The 17,757-nt window shown below is 40.7% G+C and overlaps 1 protein-coding gene and 1 pseudogene across 1 annotated transcript in view; one reads left to right on the top strand and one right to left on the bottom strand.

Moving 5' to 3' along the window:
* LOC102485217 (pre-mRNA-splicing factor 38A pseudogene) overlaps positions 1-331 on the bottom strand; it is a 3,129-nt pseudogene extending 2,798 nt beyond the window's left edge.
* Positions 1-17,757, top strand: part of ALKBH1 (alkB homolog 1, histone H2A dioxygenase) — a 38,297-nt gene that overhangs the window by 7,284 nt on the left and 13,256 nt on the right. The window contains exon 3 of the mRNA XM_006157087.3: positions 7,405-7,567. Within this exon, the coding sequence (XP_006157149.1) occupies positions 7,405-7,567 (163 nt within the window). The remainder of the gene's footprint in view (positions 1-7,404; positions 7,568-17,757) is intronic.

Raw genomic sequence — 17,757 nt, 5'->3', positions numbered from 1 at the left:
AGTCGATTACGTGGGAGTCCAGCGACATAGCCATTACGCTAACTGCTGGTCCCCCTAAAATCTTCATTTTTTGTAAACTCCACAATTATATCCTTCTCCAGTTGAACCTGAAGCATCTTCAATGTTAAACATAGAAAGGGAGTTGGTTTTATTTTGCCACCATAGATACCACCAACAAACCTTAGCTCCATGGCTTTATCATCTACAAGTTCAGCTGTAAATCCAAAGTACTCTTCTTTCCAGTACTTGGACTTATAAATTCATGTCCGAATGATCTTCTCTACCAGATACTGAGAGTTAGCGCCTCATCCTTCACCGTACGGTTTGCCATTTTAGAACATTTTAACACCTGTTTCCTTCAAGCCCTTTAATGTGTCACATCTAGGTTAAAAAAATAAATAAACTTCCTAGAGGTGGCAATTTAGGAGGTATCTCTGGTTATGAAGGAGGATGAGGAGGATATGGTGGTGGAGGACCTGGATATAGCAACCAGGGTGTGGGCTACAGAGGTGCTTATGACAACGATGGAGGAGTAAATTATGGAAGTGGAAATTACAATGATTTTGGAAACTATAACCAGTAACCTTCTAACGATTGTCCAATGAAAAGTGGAAACTTTGGTGGTAGCAGGAACAGGGGGATACTATATGGTGGAGAAAACTATGGTCCAGGAGAAAGTGGGGGTTATAGTGGGAGGAGCCGATATTGAGCTTCTTCCTCTTTGCCATGGGCTTCACTGTATAAATAGGAGAGGATGAAAGCTCAGAGGTAACAGAACAGCTTCAGGGACCAGCAGTTGGCCTAATGGCTATGTGGCTGGACTCCCGTGTAGTCGACTGCAGTTCGAGTCCCAGACCTGGTGGCTTAAACTCACGCTGGGCGCATGTGTGTGTGTGCATGCCCAGGATTCCGGGAGGAGAAGGGATTGCAGTGTGGCCACTCCCCCTGGGGAGTGATTGCTCGCTTTCTGTCTCTCTTTCTCTCTCTGTCTTTCTGGTGAGCACATGTGCCCTATAGCAAAAACCTCTCCAAAAAAAAATAACTTTAGGTTATCGAAATAACAATGTTAAGGAAACTCTCCTCTCTGTCATGTATAAATATGCAGTGATACGGCAGAAGACACCAGAGCAGAATCAGAAAGCCATTTTGTGAATGGATTGGATTATTTTATAACATTACCTTACTGTGGAGGACGGATTGTAAAAAAAATGCCTTTGAGACAGTTTCTTAACTTTTTAATTGTTCTTTCTTTCTAGTGGTCTTTGTCAGGGTGTAGAAGCATTCCTTCTTTGATATTGTTAAATTTGTAAGTTTCAGGTGACATGTGAAACCTTTCTTAAGATTTTTCTCAAAGTTTTGAAAAGCTATTAGCCAAGATCATGGTGTAATAAGACATAACGTTTTTTCCTTTAAACAATTTAAGTGCATGTGTAGAGTTAAGCTGTTGTACATTTATGATTTAATAAAATAATTCTAAAGGAAAAAAGAAAAAACTAAACCACACCACACCAAGCGGAATGGAAAAAAAGTGAAGGAAACCTGACTAAACTACTTAGGTGACCACCTTATAAGTGAACTTTTTGTTAAAAAGGCAAGATATGGCAGCCTATAGCCTGACAGTTAAGCAGCTGGATCTCACATGACTGAGGTTTGAGTCCGCTACCCACTAGACATGTGTGTGTGCATGTCCAAAATCCCAAAAGGAGGGAGAGATGGAAGACAGGGAATTGCAGCATGACCATGCCCCATGGGGACTGCTCTCTCACTTTCTCTCTCGCACTCTCTTTGACAAGCACGTGTCCCCTCTGGCAGGAAAAAAGGGGTGGGGGGTGATGAAGGATAGGGGGAAGGGAAGGGAATGATCAGCAAAGGAAAGGAATGGAGTATACAGGTGGAGATGCACAGAGAAGGGAAGGGAAGGGAAAGGAAGGGAATAAGGAAGGGACTGCATGGCCAAATGAGGAAGAGAAGGGAAAGGAAGGGGAAAAGGCAGGCAAGAGAAATTTTTTAAAAAGACATGTTAGGGGCCTCAGCCTGTGGCATCGTGGTTAAGGCAGCTGGATCCCACATGGCCAACTGTGTGATCTGAGGCTTGGACCTGGCAGCTTAAGAAACAAGCCAGGCACACATGTGTACATACCAAAAATCCCAAAAGGAAGGAAAAATGGAGGCAAAGGGATTGCAGTGTGACCGGTCCCCATGGGTGGCGATTTCTCACTTTCTCTCTTTCCTTCCCCCCGCCCCCCAACCCTCCTCCAGTGAGCGCACATATCTTCTGGAAAAATTAAAGAAAAAGAAATGTTAGTTTCTATTGTACAGAAGGCTAGAACTGTTTATGTTACAGCTCTTAGTACATTATTACCACTGAAATAGTTGTTAAATATCATGGGAAGGTATAATAGCTATAATGTATGATACTGCCTATAAAAGGCCTCATGCACTTCAGTTGTGTATGAAGTCACAAAGGAAACAGTTGAATAATGGCTTTTAAATATGAAAGCATCACTCTCCATGAGTTTGTGTAAATGTCGAGCATGTGCTACCAGCAGTCTTTTATGCACTTGTTCTTGGAGGCTACTTTTTAACTTTTAGCTTTAATACCCTTTTTTTTTTTTGAGAGAGAGAGAGAGGTTTTTGCTATAGGGTGCATGCGCTCTCCAGAAAGACAGAGAGACAGAAAGCAAGAAATCACCTCCCAGGGGGAATGGCCACACTGCAGTCCCTTCTCCATTCTCCTCTTGAGTTCTTGGGCACGCACACACACACGTGCCCGGCATGAGTTTAAGCCACCAGGTCTGGATCTCAAACTGCAGTCAACTACATGGGAGTCCAGCGACATAGCCATTATGCCAACTGCTGGTCCCTCTAGCATCTGTTTTTAAGACCTTAATTCTCTTTTGTGCTAAAAGCTGCCTTCTCTTTTTTATTTTTTAAAGAATTATTTAATTTTATACATCATTATCATTTTTCAATTAGACCAGAGAGAGAAAGCAAGCCACCAGGTCTGGGGTTCGAACCGCAGTAGACTATGTCCAGCACCTTAATCAATAAGCTACCTGCTGACCAAACTTTCCTCTCTTAGCAGATTGTTCAAATTATAGTTATAACCCTGACTGTCTTGCTTGCTTTTTGAGGTTTTTCTAGAATTTCCTGCATAAGCCTTATCATTTGGTTGGTGCCTGGTTATGTCCTTAGAAAATTTCTTCCAATCCTCCCATTGTAAGCTACATTTAATAAAAGCATGTCTAGGGACCAGCAGATGGCGTAGTGGTTACATCACTGAACTCCCACATGGCCAACCTGGTTCAGGTTGAAACTCATTACCAGGCACGTGTGCACCCAAAATCTTGAGAGGAGTATGGAGAAGGGATTGTGACATGGTCATCCCCCTGGGGGCGATTTCTTGCTTTCTCTCTCTCTCCCCCCTGCAAATAAACACCCCCTATAGCAAACTTAAAAAAAAAAAAAAAAAAAAAAAAAAAAGCATATATAAAACATGGGAGAAAACAGTCCCTTTTTAACTCTGAAATGATCAGAAGGATTGCATTCACTTCTGGATCCCACTTATTCTGAAATAAACTTGAGTCTACTACTGCTTGACCTTGCAAGAGTGAACAGGAGAATAATGGGTCTGGAAACCAGAAACTTAGTCTAGGACAGAGAAGACTTAATGGAAGGACATGACAGCATCATACATTTCAAAAGTTGTCATACACACAGAAGAATGAGAAGCAGTGCAGATTGGTGGTTAATGGAAAGGTTCTGCTCTCTGGCTGCCAGGATCATATCCTGGCTCTGCTATCTGTTAACTGTATGACTCAGGTCAAGTGACTTTGTCTCTTTGGGCTTCAGTTTCTTTGTGTGTAAATGAGTATAAATATAGTGTCCACTTGAGACCAGCAGGCGGCATGGTAGTTAAAGTGGACTCTCTGAGTACTGAACCTAGTGGCCTGTTTTCTCACTTTTCCCCTCTCTCTCTCTCTCTCTTTCTCTTTCTCTCTCTCTCTCTTTCTCTCTCTGGTCAAATTAAAAAATAGTAGTAATAAATAAAATTAAAACAATTTTTTAAAAAATAGTGTCCACTATAACATTATGAGAATTAAGCATGCATATACTTGTAAAGTGATTAGGTAGTGTCTGGCACATAGTAAATTCTCAATAAATGTTAACTATAAAGCTACAGGTATTTGTCAGAAATATTAAAAACTGATTTGGGTTTGCTCTAGGTATCAAAACCTCTACCAATGCATGAAAATTAAAGGGAGGCAGTTTTTAATGCAATAAAAGAAAAGCAACTTAACAGTTTTTTTGAAATGGGCTACCAAGAAGTATTAAATTTCCTCCACCAGCCATGTATCCTAGTGGCTAAGGGAGCCAAATTCCACATGCCCAATGTTAGTTTGAATCCCAGCCCTCTGGGCTTGAAAGATATGCCAGGCCTGTGTGTACATGTGCCCAGAATCCTGACAAGATGGAGAAATGGAGCAGAAGGGATTGTAGCATGACCATACCCCATTGTAAGATGCTTTCATCTTCTCTTTCTGTCTCCTCTCTCATCTTCCTGGGAAACATACATTCTCTGTAGCAACTAAAAAAAAGAGAGAGAGAGAATAAATTTCACATCATTTTTCAAGCCCAGAGTAAATCAAAAGTATTCTTCCTTTAATCTGATATTTTTATGAGTATTATAATAATCTTCATTTTGTGAAATAATGGTCATAGCAGATAGTAAGTTGTAGAGTTTTTCATATCCTTTTTCCCAAAAATATTCGTAAGTCTGTCACTCTCCCAAATTATTTGGAGAAATTTTTTTTGGAGAGGTTATTTTGCTATAGGGCGTGTGCGATCTCCAGAAAGACAGAGAGAGACAGAGAGATAGAAAGCGAGAAATCATCCCCCAGGAGGGATGGCCACACCGCAATCCCTTCTCCTCCCTTCTCCTCTCAGGATCTTGAGCACACACACGCGTGCGCGCGCCTGGTGTGAGTTTAAGCCACCGGGTCCGGGACTCAAATTGCGGTCTGCTACATGGGAGTTCAGCAACGTAGCCATTGAACTAACTGCTGGTCCCATTATTTGCAGAATTTTATGATAGACAAAATGTGAGGGTTTTTTTGTTTTGTTTTTTGGTTTTTTTTTTTTTTTTGGAGAGACTTTAGAGGACATAAAAGAATCAAGCTAGTTTGTTAAACTAGATAACTATTAAGATGAATTTTGGGACCAGCTGATGGTGTAATGGTTGCGTTGCTGGATTCTCATGTAGTTGACCGTGGTTTGAGTCCCAGACCTAGCAGCTTAGAACTTACACTGGGTGCGTGTGCATGCATACCCAAAATCCCAAAAGGAGAATGGAGGAGAAGGCATTGTGGTGTGGCTGTACCCCCTGGATTTCTTGCTTTCTGTGTCTCTGTCTCTATGACGAGCACACACACCCTATACCACAAATCTCTCTCTTAAAAAAAAAATATGAATTTCAATATTTGATCCTTTAAGGATCTTTATTGATCAGCCTTTTCAATTGATTTTCTTTCTTTTCTTTCTGAATTACTTTATAGTCTGCCTAGATAATGAAATCCACCAATAGCTTTCAATTTTTTCTTAGTGGGTAAAAAATCTTTGGGTACATGAGATTTCCTGGTGCCAACAGGTAACAAACTGGCCAGTGGGCTTAGTTTGGAGTAGATACTGTTGATAATATTAAATTGTAAAATAGGATTAATCAACTGAGACATCTGTCTTCTTTGAATATCTCTAAGCCACTCACATTCTTCCCATATCTGTAGGAATCTAGACATAGAATTTTAAATATTTAAATTATATTTATTTAAATATAAGATTTAATACAGGGGCCGGCAGGTGACATGGTGGTTGGGGTGCTGGCCTCCTCATGGCCAACCGTGGCTTAGACCTGGCAGCTTGATTTCTCATTCTCCCTTTCTCTCTCTGTCTCTCTGTCTCTCTCTCTGGCCAAACTGAAGAATAACAATAAATAAATAATTCTTTTTTTTTTTTTTTAAAGAGGTTTTTGCTATAGGGAATGTGCGCTCGCCAGAGAGACAGAGAGAGACAGAAAGCGAGAAATCACACCCCAGATAGGATGGCCACACCACAGTCCGTTCTCCTCCATTCTCCTCTCAGGATCTTGGGCACTCACGCACATGCGCCCGGCGTGAGTTTAAGCCACCGGGCCCAGATTCAAACCACAGTCGACTACATGGGAGTTCAGCAACATAGCCATTATGCCAACTGCTGGTCCCAATAAATAATTCCTAAAAAAAAAAAGAAGAAGAAGAAGAAGAAAAGAAAAAGCTTTAGTATAATAGAGGCCTTCTCCTTTCTTATGTGTTACCATGAACTCTTTTCTGCTGAGGCACAGGTAGTTTAAAAGCTCTTTGAAATGTGAATAGTAGACCATTGATGATATTGTTTAGAGACTCATTTGGTTAGAGCTTAATATTCATAATGTAAAGATCTTAGAGATTTGTTTCCCATGAGAGCTTACTGGTTTTGTTTCCCCTGTGGCCACAACTCAACTTTGTTACTATCTCCCAAATGTGTGCTATTGGCCATAGAAAGGCCAGGAGAGAGGAATGGATCAAGGAAATCATGTTACCTTTCTGAACCTCTGTCCTCTCATCGGCGCACTTGGATTAATAACCTCCTCGTGGAGTTACTGAGGATTAGTGAGGTAGTGTAAGGTTGTTAGCGCTGTGGCTAGCACTTGGCAGGCATTTGGTTATTTTACTACCTACCGTAATTAGTGACTGGGCTGTTTGTGGCTGATATAACAGATTACCTGAGGTTGGGTATTTTATAAAGAACAGAGAATTATTTCTTATACTTCTGGAGTCTGGGATCAAGGGGCCAGTATTTGGTGAGGGCCTTCTTGCTGCGTTTTCCTATGGTAGACCTATGTTACAAAGCACAAGGGCGAGAGAGAGAAAGGGGAAGGGAGACAACAGGGGAAGGGTGAGCTTACTTTTATAACAAACCTACTCTCATGATGAGACATTAGAGACATTATTCCATTCATGAGGAAAGAACTAGGTGACCTAATCACCTTAAAAGTCTCATCTTTCACCACTTTTGCTTTGGGTGTTAAGTTTCCAACATATAAACTTTGAGAATCACATTGAAACCATAGCAGTAACACAACCGACAATTAACCTTGTGACATATATTTATTTCTCCTGAGAATAACCTAAAGAGCCAGAGAGGTGGGCAGTGGTAGGTATTTAATATTCATCAGAAACATACTTTCCATTAATTTGCAACATGCCCAAAAGGATATGGGGAGTAAATAAATGATTACTTGGTATAAAAGGATGCCAACAAAACGAAATTATCTAAATAACTGATAGCAAATTTTCCCCTCTTCTTTTTTTCCCACCCATTTTTGTGCAGGATTTATTTTCATCCCGAATCCCTTCCTCCCAGGTTATCAGTGGCACTGGGTGAAGCAGTGCCTTAAGTTATATTCCCAGAAACCTAATGTGTGTAACCTGGACAAACATATGACTAAAGAAGAGACCCAGGATCTGTGGGAACAGAGCAAAGAATTCCTGAGGTAAGTCATATCAGTAAATAAGAATCAAGTATTGCTGTTCAACTCCGATCATCACAGATTTCTAAAGGAGCTATTCGTAACAGTGCAGTAAAAGTGACTGGCTTGGGTTTTTCCACCCCTTTCCAAACAAATATAGCACAATTGCGTTCTTTCTCCAGGAACATTTGGACAGATATTTTGACAGTTATATTAAATTGAGATTCATTTTAAAGATTTGCTTATCATAGCTTAGATATTGAGTTCATCCTCATTAATCATCGAATGATCCATTTTCTTTCAGCTTTAGTCCTTTTTTCCTACTTAAAATGAGTTCCTTTGAAGACTTGTGGTATCAGAGAAACCCAACTTTAAAAGCTCTTTACACCTGCCCTCCTTGTTGGACTCAGTGCTACTAGCTGCTTTGTAGTAGGTCAGTTGTTCCTCATGAGTAGAACTGATATTCGTACCTTCATGTTTCAAAGTTCATTCATTCATTCCGTAAATATTTACTGAGGACCATTTGTGTGTCAAGCTTGGTGCCAGGCATTGAAGACACAAAGATAAGTTAGACACTCCCCTCCTGCGCGCAAGATGCATAGTCTGGCAGAAACTCAATATCTATAGGGATAATTATAATACAACTCAGGAAGTGTTATGATAGAGCTTAGAAAAACACTGAGAGCAGAAGGAGGAAATAATTCTTCCAGATAGGGGTAGAGGTGTCAAAAAAGAAAAAAATGATTTTTTAAAAATTGGATCTATTATACTCTTCTCTTGTCCATTTGAACTGATCTTCAAATTCATTAGAGGGTTTTGTTTTTGTTTATAGGTTTTTGCTTGCGCTTGCTAGTGGGGGAGATGAGAAATCACCCCCCAGGGAAATGGCAATGCTATAATCCCATCTCCTCCATTAGGGATTTTTTGGGCATGCACCCACATGCACCTGCTATAATTTTCAAGCCGGGACTCAGTCATGTGAGACTCTAGTACCTTAACCACTAGAATACCTACTGGCCCCAGAAATTATTAGAGATTTACCAGTTAGAAAAGAAGGCTTTTCTGGGTAGAAAGAGCAGCCTAAGCAAGATATAATATTTTAAAAAGTATAAGTTCGGGCTGGCAGGTCACTGGAGTCCCACCTGGCCAACTGTGGTTCGAGTCCTGGACCTGGCAGCTTACTCTCTCACTTTCCCTGTCTCTTTCTTGCTCTGTCTCTCTCTGATCAATTTAAAATAGGTAAATAAATAATTCTTAAATCAAAAAAGAGTAAGTTCTATGAGATGGACTCACGGGATATGCACATTCATACGTTTATTCAGCAGATATCTATAGTTTCTGTTGTTGCCAGGCACTGTGCTTGAGTGTTAGAGATTTGAAGGCCAATAAGAAACAGTTCCTGGAACTAGCAGTTAGCGTAATGGCTATGTCACTGAACTTCCATGTAGTCGACCGTGGTTTGAGTACCGGACCCAGTGGCTTAAACTCACATAGGGTGCATGTACATGCATGCCCGAGGTCCGGAGAGGAGAATGGAGGAGAAGGGATTGTGGCGTGGCCATCCCCCCTAGGAGGTAATTTCTCACTTTCTGTCCCTCTGTCACTGTCTTTCTGGTAAGTGCACACACCCTATAGTAAAAAAAAAAAAAAAAAACCTATTAAAAAATAAAGAAAATGTCAACTGAAGGCCAGCAGGTGGCATGATGGTTAAGGTGCTAGAGTAACACACAGCCAACCACAGTTTAAGTCCCCAACCAGGTAGCTTGAAAATCATGCCAGGTCCATGTGCATGGTGCCCAAAGTCCCAAAAGGAGAAGCAACTGTGGCATGGCCAGCCCCTCTAGTGGTGATTTCTCACTTTCCTTCTCGCTGCCTCTGTTTCTAGTGAGTGTACATGTATGCCCTATGACCAAAAAAAAAAGAACAAAAATGTCTATCAAATGTAATATATGTATCTTGTCTGGATTAAACAGATCAAAAAAAAGACATTTGGAGAATATGGACTGGTTATTAGAAGTTATTAAAGATTGGGACTAGCAGTTAGCATAATGGCTATGTCTCTGGACTCCCACGTAGTTGACCGCAGTTCGAGTCCCGGACCCAGTGGCTTAAACTCACACTGGGCGCATGTGCATGTGTGCCCAAGATCCTGAGAGGAGAATGGAGGGAAGGGATTGCAGCGTGGCCATCCTCCCGGGGGGGGATTTCTCACTATCTCTTTGTCTTTCTGGCAAGCACATGCACCCTATAGCAAAAACCTCTCCAAAGAAAAAGAAAGAAAGGAAGAAACAATTCCTGTTTTCAAATGTAGAGCACCAGTTCTAGAGCCAGATTGCATGTGTTCAAATCCCAGCTCTGCCACTTACTGGCTATGTAAACTTGAGCACGTTTCTGACCTTTTTTTTTTCCTTTTTTATATAGCATGGTGCATGTACACACCAGAGAGAGAGTAAGAGAGGAAGCACCCCATAATAGGTCCTGGCACAGCACAGTCCTTTTTCTTCCATAACTTCAATCTTGAACATACCACGTGACATGTTTTTCAAGCCTGCAAGGATGAGATTTGAACTACAATTGGCCATGTGGGGATCTGGCTCTACATGCAGTGCTTAACCTCTGCACTGTGGTCTAGCCCAATTTTCTTAACTGTTCTCTGCCTCATAACTGTCCTTTCCATATTGAATAATGTGAATATTAAACAAGATAATATGTGAGAAATTCTTTGATCAAGTGTCTGTTACATTTTGCCAAATATTAATATATGAATATATGTCCTATTTGGTTCAAGAGACCTTAATAGTCAAGTTTTCAGAATCTGCCATGCTGAGGAAATAGAAGATTTTCTTAAAATCAGAAGGAGAAAGGAAAGCTAAAATCATTAGAGGTTTTTTTATTTTTTAATAAAGAATTATTTTATTCAATTTTATTATTATTAATTTAATCAGAGAAAGAGGGAAGTGAGAAAGCAGGTCACCAGGTCCAGGACTTGAACTGCGTCAGCCATGTGGAAGTCCATCTTAAACACCACGCCACCTACTGGCCCCAGGGTTTCCTTTAAAAAAAAAAAATTGTCAGTAAGCATGATTTCTGAAGAGAGAGAGAGAAAGAAGAAGTAAGAAAGTACCCCCACCTCCATGGGAGATGGCCACACTGCGATCCCTTCTCTTTTTCTCCTTTCAGGATTTTGGCCATGCGCCAGGCATGTTTTTGAAGCTGTCAGGTCCAGGACTTGAACCATACAGTCAGCCATGTGGGATCCAGCCTCCTTAACTACCATGCCACCAACTGTCCCAAGGTTTTTTTCTTTAAAACCTTCTTGGTCTATAGATTATGGTATACGCAAAAGTAGTGAGGAAAGCCCTGTTCTGTTAATAGTGTCTTCTTTAGAATTGAGAGTAAGTAAAGTAAAGGAAGATTATGGTTGAATAAAGTTAGCCAGAAAGCTTATTGTTATTAAACCACCTTGCATTTTCAAGTACTTGATTTTTTCCTTCTGACATATGACTTTGCAGAAATCCTAGCTGTCTTATAAGATAACTCAGATGAATCTCTGTAATAAATCATGCTGTAAACGATGGTGAGATACTTTTTTTTTTTTGTCTAATAGATTAGCAGAAGTAAAAAATGTGTTGGTCATACTTTATGTTGCCAAGGGTTGGAAAAAATTGATATGCTCAGACATTGTACTAGTGGCATTGAAAAATCGATTAGGGCTCTAGTTCTTGTTTTGTCACTATGTAATATGTGTTTCAGTTTCCTCATGTGGGAAACTAACTAAGGAATTAGACTGAATGAGCCATATAGGGTGGTTGAATCAGTGTCCGAGTGGACAGTTCGTAGCAGCACTCCCCCCTTTCCTAGAGTCTGTCAGAGAGAAGGCCTGTTGTTCAAGAAGGTTCCCCTGGGGCCAGCAGATGGTATGGTGATTCAGATGCTGGACACTCCCACATGGCTGATCATGGTTCAAGTCCCAGACCTGATGGTTTGCCTTCTCATTTTACCTCTCGCTCTCTCTGCCTTTTTTTTGGTCAAATTAAAATGAATGAATGAATAAATAATTATTTTTTAAAAGTAATAAAGTATTAAAAAAAAATAAGGTTCCCCTAGAGATTCTGATTACCTTAGCATAGTGTCCTCTCATTGAGAACTACTGAACTAGAGAACCTCTTCAGATCTTGGGGCCAGCGGCTGGCATAATGGCTACGTCGCTAGATTCCCATGGAGTTGACTATGGTTCAAGTCCTGGACCCGGTGGCTTAAACTCATGCCAGGCACATGTACATGTGTGCCCAAGATCCCAAGAGGAGAATAGAAGAGAAGGGATCATGGCATGGCCATTCCCCCAGAACGTGATTTCTTGCTTTCTGTCTCTGTGTCTCTGTCTTTCTGGTGAGCGCATGTGCCCTATGGCAAAAACTTCTCCAAAAAGAAAAGAAAGAGAGAACCTCTACAGATCTTTTCCATTTTAACTTTCTAAAACCCTCTCAGGGAAAGAAGAAACTTAAGGAAATGAAGAAGTATTTGAACTAAAAAGTAAAAAGAATGATGACAAAATAGGGTAGTTCAGTTGTTTTCTTTCAAGCTCCAAGTGAATAGTGTAGCTAGAGATTATTGTACAAGAATCACATATCGAGTCAGGAAAAGTCATGACTCATTTTTGCATAGAAAAATACGTCATGACTTCTGATGACCCAATAATTAGGTGCAAATATCTTTGGGCTAGCATTGTTTATAGCTATAACAAAGAGAAGTAAGAAGCATTCTAAGGTTCCAGATAAATCAAGCATGGTGTATTCCAGCAGTATAGTGCAGCCACTCAAACCTTAAAAACAACTTCTTGGGTTAAAGTCGAATAAATCGATCATTCTCATCACAGTCACCTTATTCTAAGCCAGAATTTTTTTTTTTTTTTTGAGAGGTTTTCGCTATAGGGCGCGTGTGCTCGCCAGACAGACAGAGAGAGACATAGAGACAGAAAGTGAGAAATCACCCCCCCCGGGGGATGGTCATGCCGCAATCCCTTCTCCTCCATTCTCCTCTTGGGATCTTGGTCACCCACACACACGTGCCCGGCGTGAGTTTTAAGCCACCGGGTCCGGGACACGAACCGTGGTCAACTACGTGGGAGTCCAGCGACATAGCCATTATGCTAACTGCTGGTTCCCCAGAATAATTTTTTTTAAGAATTATCTATTGAATTTTATTTGTTGATACTATTTTTTAATTTGACCAGAGAGAGCCAGAGAAAGGCAAAACAGGAAAGTAAGCTGCCAGGTCTGGGCCTCAGTCCACAATCGGCCATGTAAGAGTCCAGCACCTTAACCACCACGCCACCTGCTGGCCCCACCACAATAATTTTTTATCAGGAATACTGTAGTAGCTTCACAACCAGTCTCCTTTTGTCTGTTCTTGTTCCTCTTCCGTCCATTTTCTGCACAGAGTGTAGAAATCATGTCATTTTTCTTATAGATTTCTATCTGCAATTCAGTTCTGATATAGACCACATACAGTTAGTACAGAGTGCACAAATTAGGGCACAGTCTCCAACAAGACTACCTTTCCTTTAGGCACCAACTACAAGTTTAGGGGATCCCCAGGCTACCCACATATGACCAGCTGTTTTCAAATTCAGGAGAGTTCTCATGATTCCCTCATGTTCAATAATTCACTAGAATGACTCAGAGCACTCAGGAAAGCAGTATACTTGTGATCACAGTTTTATTATAAAGAATACAAATCAGGACCAGTCAAACGAAGACATAGGCAAAGTCTGAGAACTAGCTTTTTCTCTCCAGTGGATACAGGGCATGTCACCCTCCTAGCACATAGGTACAGTCACCAACCAGGGATCCCTCCTAAGCCTTTGCAGTAAGTTTTTATTGGGGTTTCATTGCTTAGGCATGATTGAGTGAATGATTAACCACATGACTGAATTTCCATCCCAAAGATCAGCTAATAGCACTTGGCTCAGTCTAATCACATTGTTGTGACAGTCCATACCCTGAATCATCTCCTAAGCATAAACCCAAGTGTGGTTCAAGGACCCACCATGGTTTGCAGGGACATGCCCATAACTCAAGAAATTCCAAGAGTTTAGAAGCTCCCTTCCAGAAACCAGGGATAAAGGCAAGTCAGATGGCCCACAGGGCCTAGGTAGTCTGGTTCTAGACACCTCTTGAGACTCTTTTTTTTTTTTTACCATTCCTTTTCATTTCTTCTCCACCCATACTGACCTCCTGTGCTACTTTTAAAATATATCAAGCATGCTCAAGTTCTTTGTATAGGTGGTTCTTTCTACCTACAAAGTTTTGTTTTGTTTTGTTTTTTCTACCTAGAAAAAAATCTCTAAGCTCTTCCCTGAAAAGAGATTCCTAGATAGTAGTTTGCTTCCTTTAAGTCTTTGTTCTAATATCATCTGAGAAGCCACCTTTTATCATTCAGTCAAAATCTCCCCTACTCCTCACTTGCTCTTCCTCTTATTCTTTTTTTAATTTGCACATGTGTTCGCCAGAGAGAGGAAAGAGAAATTGAGAAAGCACACACCAGAGGGAACAGCCACACCACAATCCCTTCTCTGTTCTACTCAAAATTTTGTGTGCACAAGCACACGTGCCCAGTGTTACTTTAACGCTGCCAGGTACAGGATGTGAACTGCAGAATGGTCCATGTGGGGTCCAGCTGCCTTAACTACCACACCATCAGATTGCCCTCTCCTTTCTATCCCATAAATTTTTTTTTTTCTTAAGGACAAGGATAAGAGAAATATAAATTTAAGTAGAGCAACTTAGTTTTATTTGTTCTATAAGCTAGCTTATGAAATGTTTTATATTCATTTGAATGCATGAAAGCTTTTCTTCACTCATGTCCTCTGAAGCAGAATTAATTCTTTCCCCTTTCTACTCCTTTAACATCTTGTTTATGGTGCTGGTGTTACATTGATTATATGGCCCTTCCTCCTTCCACTGCCCGTTTCCTCCAACCCATCTTTAGAAGTTTTGTTTTTATTTTTCAAGAATTATTTATTTCACTGTATTTATTATTTTTCTTCTTCACTTTGACCAGAAAGAGAGATAGACAAACAGAGAAGGAGAATGAAAAAGCAAACCGCCAGGTCCATGACTCAAACTGCAGACTGCCATGTGAGTCTAGTGCTTAACCACCACACCACCTGCCAGCCCCTAGAATTTTTTTTTTTTTTGAGAGATTTTCACTGTAGGGCGCGTGCGCTCGCCAGACAGACAGAGAGAGACATAGAGACAGAAAGTGAGAAATCACCCCCCAGGGGGGATGGTCACGCCACAATCCCTTCTTCTCCATTCTCCTCTCGGGATCTTGGGCATGCACGCACACGTGCCCGGTGTGAGTTTTAAGCCACCGGGTCCAGGACACGAACCGCGGTCGACTACGTGGGAGTCCAGCGACATAGCCATTACGCTAACTGCTGGTTCCCCCCCTAGAATTTTTTTTTAAAGAATTGTTTTTATTTTCATTTTATTTTATTTATTTATCTTATTTGCCACAGGGCACACACTCACCAGGGAGAGAGAAAAAGCGAACCCCCAGATCTGGGACTTGAACTGTGGTTGACCATGTGGGAGTCCAGAACCTTAACTACCACACCACCTACTAGCCCTCATATTTAGAATTTTTTTTAGAATTATTTTATTTAACTTTATTTATTATTATCATTTTTTAAATTTGAGCAGACAGAGAGAGAGAAAGAGAGACAGAAGGAGGGAGAGTGAGTAAGAAAGCAAGCTGCCAGGTCTTTAACTACCATGCCACCTGCCAGCTCCTAGAATTTTGTTGCCTCAATACCTAGCAGTATTTTTTACATAATAGAAGGTGTTCAGTAACTACTATTTTATTTGTCTCCTCTTTATTAGCCAATAAAACATTGCTGAATTTGAGAATGATTAATGAAAGACTATGTGTATGTAACTTTTCTTGTTTTCATTATATTATTAAATGTACATTTATGTTTTAGAATATATTTGATGATAGGGCAGCTATGAAAAACATTAAATCTCAGTTTCTGCCTTTGAGGATGGGACTGTTAAAGGAGGAAACAAGGTACTGAAATAAGGAATGTATGGAGCCAGCAGATGGTGTGGTGGTTGGGGCACTGGACTCCCACATGGTTGACCACAGTTAGAGTTCCAGACTTGGTAGCTTGCTTTCTCTGTGTCTCTGGTAAGTTAATAGCACATGTTAAAATAATAATAAATAAAATTAAATAATTATTTCTTTTAATTCTTTAATTAAATTATTTAATTTTATTTATTATTTTTGTTTTTTAATTTGCTACAGGGCAAGTGCACTCATCAGAGAGAGAGGAAGTCAGAAAGTAAGCTGCTAGCTCTAGGACTCAAACCATAGTTGCCCTTGTGAGAGTCCAGCACCTTAATCGCCACAGCACCTGCTCACCCCAAATAGTTCCTTTTTTAAAAAAAAGTAAAAGGTACCAGCAGATGGCATAATGGTTACGTCCCTGATCTTTCACATAGTTGACTGTGGTTCAAGTCCTGGACCTGGTGGCTCAAAACTTAGGCCAGGCAGGGAACCAGCAGTTAGCGTAATGGCTATGTCGCTGGACTCCCACGTAGTCAACCACAGTTCGCGTCCCAGACCCGGTGGCTTAAAACTCACGCCAGGCGCGTGTGCGTGCGTGCCCAAGATCCCGAGAGGAGAATGGAGGAGAAGGGATTGTGACATGGCCATCCCCCCTGGGGGATGATTTCTCGCTTTCTGTCTCTATGTCTCTCTCTGTCTGTCTGGCGAGCACATGCACCCTATAGCGAAAACCTCTCCAAAAAAAAAAAAAACTTAGGCCAGGCACATATGTGTGCCCAATATCCCAAGAGGAGAATGGAGGAGAAGGGATTGCAACATGATTTCTTGCTTTCTATCTCACTCTGTCTCTCCTGCAAGCTCATGCACCTGATAGCAAAAATCTCTCTTAAAAATAAATTGATTTAGGGCCAGAAGGTAGTGTGGTGGTTAAAGATGCTAGACTCCCACATGGCCGGTTCAAGTCCCAGACCTGGCAGCTTGCTTTCTCACTTTCTCTCTCTCTGTCCCTTTCTAATCAAATTAAAATAAATGAGTAAATAAATAAAGTTAAATAAAACAATTCTTAAAATTAATTAATTAATTTTTAAAATAAGGAATGTACAACACTGAGGCCTGCATATTTGAGTTGAAGAAGTTACAAAGATACTGTCAGGGCATGATTTGGGAGAGGCTGATAAAAAGACTTCCCTGAAGAAGTTAATTTGAACTGCATATAAAAAAACAAGTTAGAAAATCCGCTAGGCTGAGGATAGAGAGGAGAAGAGAGCAATTCAATAGAGCAGACACAACCACGGAAGATAGAGAGTAGCCTACCTTGTGAGAGGTGCTTGGAGACAAGACTAGAAGGTCAGTTAAGGCCCGATTTTAAATGAGTGTACATGACACATAGGCAAATATGGACCTTTTCCTATAAACAGTGGAAATTTGTCAAGATTAGTAACAGGTTTTTCCCTTGAGAAAGATATTTCTTGTGACAGTGGTAAAATGGTCTGAAAATATGGTGTTTGCAAAAGTACAGTTAAGAATTTAGTTTAATAATCCACAAGAAAGATGATAAGGACCTGGAAAATACATTGCCATTGCTTGATGACCAAGAGATTAAGAAAAGTGAGAGTAAAGAAGTTACAGAGTATCCTTAGATTTTTTGAGTGGCATTGAGGCTTGTAATGAAGGAACAGAAGAATGAGCAGAGACTGTCCTTAGTTTAGTTTGGGGCATGTCATTTTTTAAATGCCTGTGGGGTGTTCAGGTGGAGATGTGATGCCCACAATTCCTTTGGAAGTACAGCATTGAAAAGAGGAGCAAAGTTAGGGCAAGAGGTAGGAGAGGAGAGGGCGGAAATGAAATGAGAAGAGATGTAGGAGTTAACACATAGAGGCTATAGTGAAGCCCTGGGAACAGATAGGACTTTCCTTCCCTCCTCCTAGCCTGAAGGAATAAAGAGGCCATTTGCCCTAGGAAGCATGAGCACTGTGTGAAGAAAAAGAAAAAATAGAGTAAGAAAGGACACCATGCAGCCAGAGGTATCTGAGGAAAAAGAAAAAAGAAAAGCAGAAGAAATTGCTCATAGATCAAGATAAGAAAATGTTTCAAGAAGAGAAGAGCTGTATCAAATAGGTTTAGGATTTGACAATAAATGA

Source organism: Tupaia chinensis, unplaced genomic scaffold (genome assembly GCF_000334495.1).
Source record: "Tupaia chinensis unplaced genomic scaffold, TupChi_1.0 Scaffold000528_1, whole genome shotgun sequence".
In the NCBI taxonomy this organism is placed as follows: Eukaryota; Metazoa; Chordata; class Mammalia; order Scandentia; family Tupaiidae; genus Tupaia; species Tupaia belangeri.
This window is presented reverse-complemented; position numbering and strand designations above follow the sequence as displayed.